The following is a 6,000-nucleotide window of genomic DNA, read 5'->3' as shown; positions in this document are numbered from 1 at the left end:
ATAACTATTTTGGGTTTCATAGATTTCCTGTAATAAAACTATTATCAGATGGGGGATCCTGGGAAATATCAAATGGGGGTCAGTGGTCTAAATTTTGTGAGTTTAGGGGTCCTTGATATGAAAAAGTTTGAGAACCACTGATTCATAGTGTATAGTTTTAGATAAATATTATGAATCCATGATGAAAGTGTCAGATGAGTGTGACAAAGAGAAAAAGGCACAATTTCAAATCTGTCTGCTATGTTGGCCCCACAGACAGTGCCATGGATTCATCAATACACAGCACAGCACTGTCACTCCACTCTCTTTGCTACTAGGATAGGGAGGGGGAGATGGCAGGTAAAAAAGGGGAATGCATTTTGGTCACTTTGCTAAGAAGGGGGATGGCATCACTCTCAAATCGCCACCTGGATAAAATATAGCTTTACTGCAAGAATTATGTAGAGGTTTACGTTATACATCTTTAACATAAACACGTGGGGCAACAAAACATCTGTGAAATATAAAAGAGATCATTGCGCAATCATCTACTGCCACAAAAAGTTGTGCCAGGGTGACAAAACATTACCAAATCAAAGTCTTTTAATTAGATTTTTATGGAGCTATCAAATGGTCTTCATTAGTGAATGGAACTGGCTCAGTTGTCATGGAGACCGGTCTGGTAACATAGCTCTTTTAAGACCTTGTGACACACATTAAAGCTCCAGAAGGAGCCTGTTAGCGGACCTTGAGTTGGTGTTGTCAAAGTAGACGAGAAAAAAGTACTAACAGATTTATTGATTTGCAATCAATAATCCGAATTATTATCATGAATTGCCTCAGTTATCATTAGTTTTGGCACCACAGACACAATTAATCCCTGCACAAAAACGAAATTCTTTAATTTTATAAAGATGAATTTCCTGCTCACTTTGACCTACATCTGAGAAGAATGAGCCAAATATGGACACACCACACAAAGCACGCTTTGTTTCACTTACTCGCTCACATTTCCACAAAGCCCCTACTAATGAAGAACTACTGAACCTCATTGTCTTATATGAATATTTGGGTTCTTTTTTTCTCACTCTTTATGTCTTTCCCACTTTTGTAGTCTACAGTTTCAGCGGTAAATATGTTTTATTAATTCAGTCTGGTCATTAGCCCTGAATCCTTTTTAAATTGAACTGCCTGTCTGCTTCTGAAGTTTTGTTTATTAATTCCTGTATACAACTACAAGAGCTAGTAGTGCTAGTGAGAATAGCTACCACTGAAAACTATGTGTAAAATAAACAGATAGGATCGGAATTAGATAGTTATTGAGAGGCCATTTCATTCATCCAAAGTGTTTGTGCTTTGTTGCAATGATCAGACTCTGAAGATGACCTCGTGAGTACTGAGAATAGCAACCTGCAGGTTGAACATCCTTCAACCAGCTTTTATTATACAAATCATATTATGATCTTTTGTGAGGCTATTTCATTCATATAAATTGTTTGACCTTGTTTGACCATCATGATGGCCTCATACTCCTCAACCGCCTACCATTTAGGTTACATAATGTTTTTACAAGTATAATTTCAGATATGAAATATGAATTGCCATTCTTTTGTTAATTATTTCCTGTCCTGTTCCACCCAATTAAAAACTGCTCTCAGTGTATTCTTGGTTTTAATAGCACCTTCAATCAAACCAATCTAGACTAGTGCAGGTGGCTGTTTCTTAACTTAATCCAAGAGGTTTAGTGGTGTAGACATGCAGGACATTTGTTTCAAATTATTATTATATTATATATATATATATATATATATATATATATATATACTAATGAACAACGACATGGCAAAAAGTTTTTCTCCTGAATCTTCATCCACAGATCAACATCCAGATTTTTTTGTCCAATTCATTATGTCATAAATTAGTTTGTGTGGATGACATGACTGAAATGCTGATTTCTTACTGAATTACTAGATTTAGTCAAATATATTACTAGCAGCAAAAATTGAGATTACTGTATGTTTGTTTCATGTATAGTTTTCTGAATTGTGGTTAAATAAAAAAATGTATATAGACCTTTGTTCAATCAAACATTTTTTGTATAACTATATTCACTTCTGCTGCATATTTACGTATACCCTACATTTTCCTTTGATTCATCCTTAAATGTAATTTATTGTACAGATATATGTATTTGAAATTGAGGCCCAAACAGAGAGAAACAGTATAGTCAGTACAAGATTCACTTTAATCTGTCAAAAAAATGTATTAAATATAACAAGTAAATTTAAGTGCTTTAAGTCAAATTAAAGTTTCTTCATAATATCAGTACAAACTTGCTTCTTTTTTTCTATATAATTACAATTGTTAGAGCTGGCATGTTAATGTTTGTGAATGAAACACAATTTAAGGACATGAAGTTTACAATTTATAAAAAGACAAATATGGCACAGGAAAACATTTTTCCAGTTCTGAAATTACAAGTTACTGACTCTGTGGCATTTGTGATGATTTTTCTATTCCTATTCATTACTTCTCTAGTGTATTGTGCATTATTCTCTACTTCTTGTTGCCCCATTTGGCAATCTTGTTGTTGACAGGAGTCTTCATGAATCTGTTTGACTTCATGTAGGCAGCAATCTTCTCCAGAGCCTGTGATGATATGAAATTAAACCAAGTCATTAAAAACTCTTTGCTGTGAGCTGCAAAGCCAGCACAAAAGCAGCTCCACATATACATAATTTACTCAAGGACATCAGACCATCACAACGACACAGCAGAAAAAACAGATGCTTGAGTGCAGCACTCTTCATTGACTGAGGTTACCTTTCAGTGGTAATTGTAACCCTAACCCTGACAAACTGTTCTCACCTCAAAACGGTCTAAAAGGGCCTTGAGGTTCTTGAAGTTGTCCAGACAAGTGGGGTGAAACATCCTGTGTTGGTCCAACAGCTCGTACATGATGAAGTCCACGAAAGTGATCTGTTGTAAACAAACGTTAATTTAAACTGTGAGAGTAATATAATAGCTCAAACTAGACTTTACTAACCAATAGTTTCATGTTAGTCAGTCAAATGATGACATGTTATTAGAGCTGCAACAAGTAACAATGTACATTGGGAACTTGGGATGGGATTTATCCTAATTTCCTGCCATTTTACGAACCACACAAATGATTAATCAAGAAAATAATTGGTATATTAATTGATAATGAAAATAATCATTGGTTGCAACCTTACATGAAATGTAAAAGGGGTCGCTGGTAGTAACAAGCCCACAGATAATTACCTCACTGTGCAGATTATGACCCGTTTTATAGCTCTTTGTTTTGGTTTTCAGTCTCATCTCACCATCAGCTCTAATTAAACCTGTTTCTAGTAACATCAGGAAGCTGTTTTCAGCAAAAACAGCTCTTAAAAAATCTACTGAATGCTACCTGCCCAGCATCAAACGCAGATATACAACGCTAGGGACTAGCCGGTAAACATAATGGAGCATTTAGCAGCTAAAGTTATTTTTCTCTGACCAAATATGAAGACTATTGCTTTATGTCTGCTGGTTGTGTCAACAATTAAGTGCCTATTAACATGTTTGTCATATCAGCTTTAAAAGTCCAAAATATGTCAAATGTGTGTTATTCACAGCTTTGTGTAATTAAACTTAAGAATTGATTGTGTCCAACATGTTTGAGAGGTGTCGTACCTTGTCACCAGCAAACCACTTCTTGTCGCCCAAGAAATCCGAGAACTGTTTCAGCACGCCTGGCAGCTTCTCCATGTATCCTGGCTTTATACTGTCCTGATATCAGAGAAGTGAAGGTGACGTTAGTGGAGTTTCCCAGCTGTATGATTTAATTAACATTAAAAAATGTACTTGTTACTCACAAAGTCTGCGTAGCACAGCATAATAAAACCGTTTCTGAAGTCCATGGACTGGTTCTCCAACATGTCGACACGAACCTTCTCGTCCTCGGTCTCTCCGCCTGTGATCAGATTTATTGAGACTCTCAGGAAACTAAGTCTCATGATACTACATCTGAAACCTGGAATTTGTGTATAATTGTGGTCCCCTTCTTTAAAAGGAGACCATAAAATGCAACCACTGATGTTCACATGAAAATACTGAAGTACAATTTAAAAAATAAGAAATGCACCATTTTTTGAAGAAAAGGTGCAGAATGCATTAAAAACAGACTTTACTTACACATATTATGCTTACGAGCGATGTATCTCATGATAGCATTGCTCTGCACTATCTTTCTGTCTCCATCCTCCAAGTAGGGCAGCTGTGGTGAGACAATCACAATAAGTTGATAAGTTAAACTCACCTATTAATAATAGGCTATTATTAATACCGTAGGTTAAACTCACATTGGGAAAGTCCATTCCAAGTTTGTGTTTTTCATCAAACCAGCAGCTCTTATCAAAGTTGGGTGCTGTGGGAGAGAATTGGGTTACATGAATGATGTGGGTAAGTTGGATGGAAACTTGTGCCTATTTATCTGTTAGTCGAATGGTTAATATTTACCTTCACCACAGACATAAAACTTGTCTTCATACCGGGTGCCAGTGTACTCCAGCAGCAGGCGGATTGGCTGGGCAAGCTGCATAATTGTCAAAGATAAGAGATGGTGGACAGGTTATGATTTTAATGATCCTCAAATGTTTTATTTTGTCTAAGCCAATAGCCAATCCAAAGATTTTCAGTTTATGATCGATGAAGACTAAAGAAATACTTTTTTCAATACCAATTTTATAACGTCAATTTTAACAAAACGAATAATATTATGGTACAAATCTTTAAATTTTGTTTTTTAGGTCCTTAAAAAAACAACACACACACATACCATATTCTGTATAAATGTCTAAATAAAAATAAATAAATAAAAAGTCACCCGACACGGGATTTGAACCAAGTGTGTCACCAACTGCAAAACCATTACAGCGTAGTGTTTAACCATTACGCCACGCAATTACACCCATCGGTTGTCACAAGGTGATATAACAACTGTTGAAGTAAAAGTGAAGTGTGCACTGCCACGATTTTCAAAACACCACAGCCAAATTAACTTGTGACCACTGTTACTGCAATGATGGCCACCTTACAGGTCCAGCTTGTTGCACCTCTGAAAAACATTTCACGATGATCAAAGATCACGTCTGGTAAAGGTGGTCGAGGAAAATCACGCATTTGATGTTTTGGACAAGTTTACGTCCGTGTGTTGTAAATCATGTTGGAGCAACAGTGTGTAAAATAAAACAATTTGTAACAATGTGTTTCGGTTGAAGTGGTGACCGTGTTAACTGGCAACTTTCTCAAATTTCAAGATACATTAAGAGAGATTAATGAGTCTTCTGAACACAATTAAACTTATATAAATGGTTAGCATAACTTAGGTATTAAACACAGGTGAGTGTGTATTCAAAAAGGATTAAACTACATATTAGGAGAACACCTAGAGTCACCAGTTAACACGGTTACCAGCTAAACCGAAACACCGGGGCCGCAGTTACATAACATGTCAACGACTGAGGCTCAGTCAACATCATATCTTTAATTATTTAAAAATAAAACATTACGCATGAAACACTTAAACCCGGGTAGATTGTAAAATACAGAGAATACGAAAAGCAAAGTTGGTGAGCCGTGAAAAGCCGGTTACGTTAACGTGCAGCGGTGCAGGAAAAGAGAGTTTAGTTGCATTGAACTTACCCCGCGAATATCCCAGTAAGCCAGTTTCATTGTCATTTTGAATCACTTTCCGATATCAAATGCGGCTGACCACGACTTTCACAGCTGCCTGAGGAGGTTGGAGAGAGGAAATGGGGCTGGAGGTCGGCTGGTCCCTTTGTGAAGCAGGTCAGACCAGTCCTCTGAAATGATGCGAACGCGGAAGTAACTTAAAACTGCATTCTATCAAAAGGCATTTAGTCTTCTACATATCTGTTCAAAGATCTTGAGTCAAACATTTGAGTCGAGTTTTCGAGTTGCACAACACTAAAGGAATGTTGTCTTTCGCTGGTA

General features: G+C 36.6%; 1 protein-coding gene across 1 annotated transcript; it reads right to left on the bottom strand.

The window, feature by feature from the left end:
• Nucleotides 1-2,205: 2,205 nt before the first annotated feature.
• On the bottom strand, nt 2,206-5,795 carry LOC133998080 (glutathione S-transferase Mu 3-like). The gene is made up of 8 exons (XM_062437833.1): nt 5,689-5,795; nt 4,504-4,579; nt 4,347-4,411; nt 4,180-4,261; nt 3,861-3,958; nt 3,679-3,774; nt 2,848-2,958; nt 2,206-2,628 (listed from the first exon to the last, which is right to left on the bottom strand). Exons 1-8 carry the CDS (start codon nt 5,722-5,724, stop codon nt 2,536-2,538), a joined length of 657 nt encoding a protein of 218 aa, XP_062293817.1. The 5' UTR covers nt 5,725-5,795; the 3' UTR covers nt 2,206-2,535.
• Between the last annotated feature and the right edge of the window lie 205 nt (nt 5,796-6,000).

Source organism: Scomber scombrus, chromosome 2 (assembly GCF_963691925.1).
Source record: "Scomber scombrus chromosome 2, fScoSco1.1, whole genome shotgun sequence".
Lineage (NCBI taxonomy): Eukaryota > Metazoa > Chordata > Actinopteri > Scombriformes > Scombridae > Scomber > Scomber scombrus.
This window is presented reverse-complemented; position numbering and strand designations above follow the sequence as displayed.

Excerpts from the sequence above, each read along its gene's own strand:
- LOC133998080 (XM_062437833.1), bottom strand. The coding sequence starts at position 5,724 with ATGACAATGAAACTGGCTTACTGGGATATTCGCGGG. Across the intron at positions 3,959-4,179 it reads CGCTCGTAAGCATAATATGT|GCGGAGAGACCGAGGACGAG; the intron begins GTAAGTAAAGTC and ends ATCTGATCACAG. Across the intron at positions 2,959-3,678 it reads AGTGGTTTGCTGGTGACAAG|ATCACTTTCGTGGACTTCAT; the intron begins GTACGACACCTC and ends TGTTTACAACAG.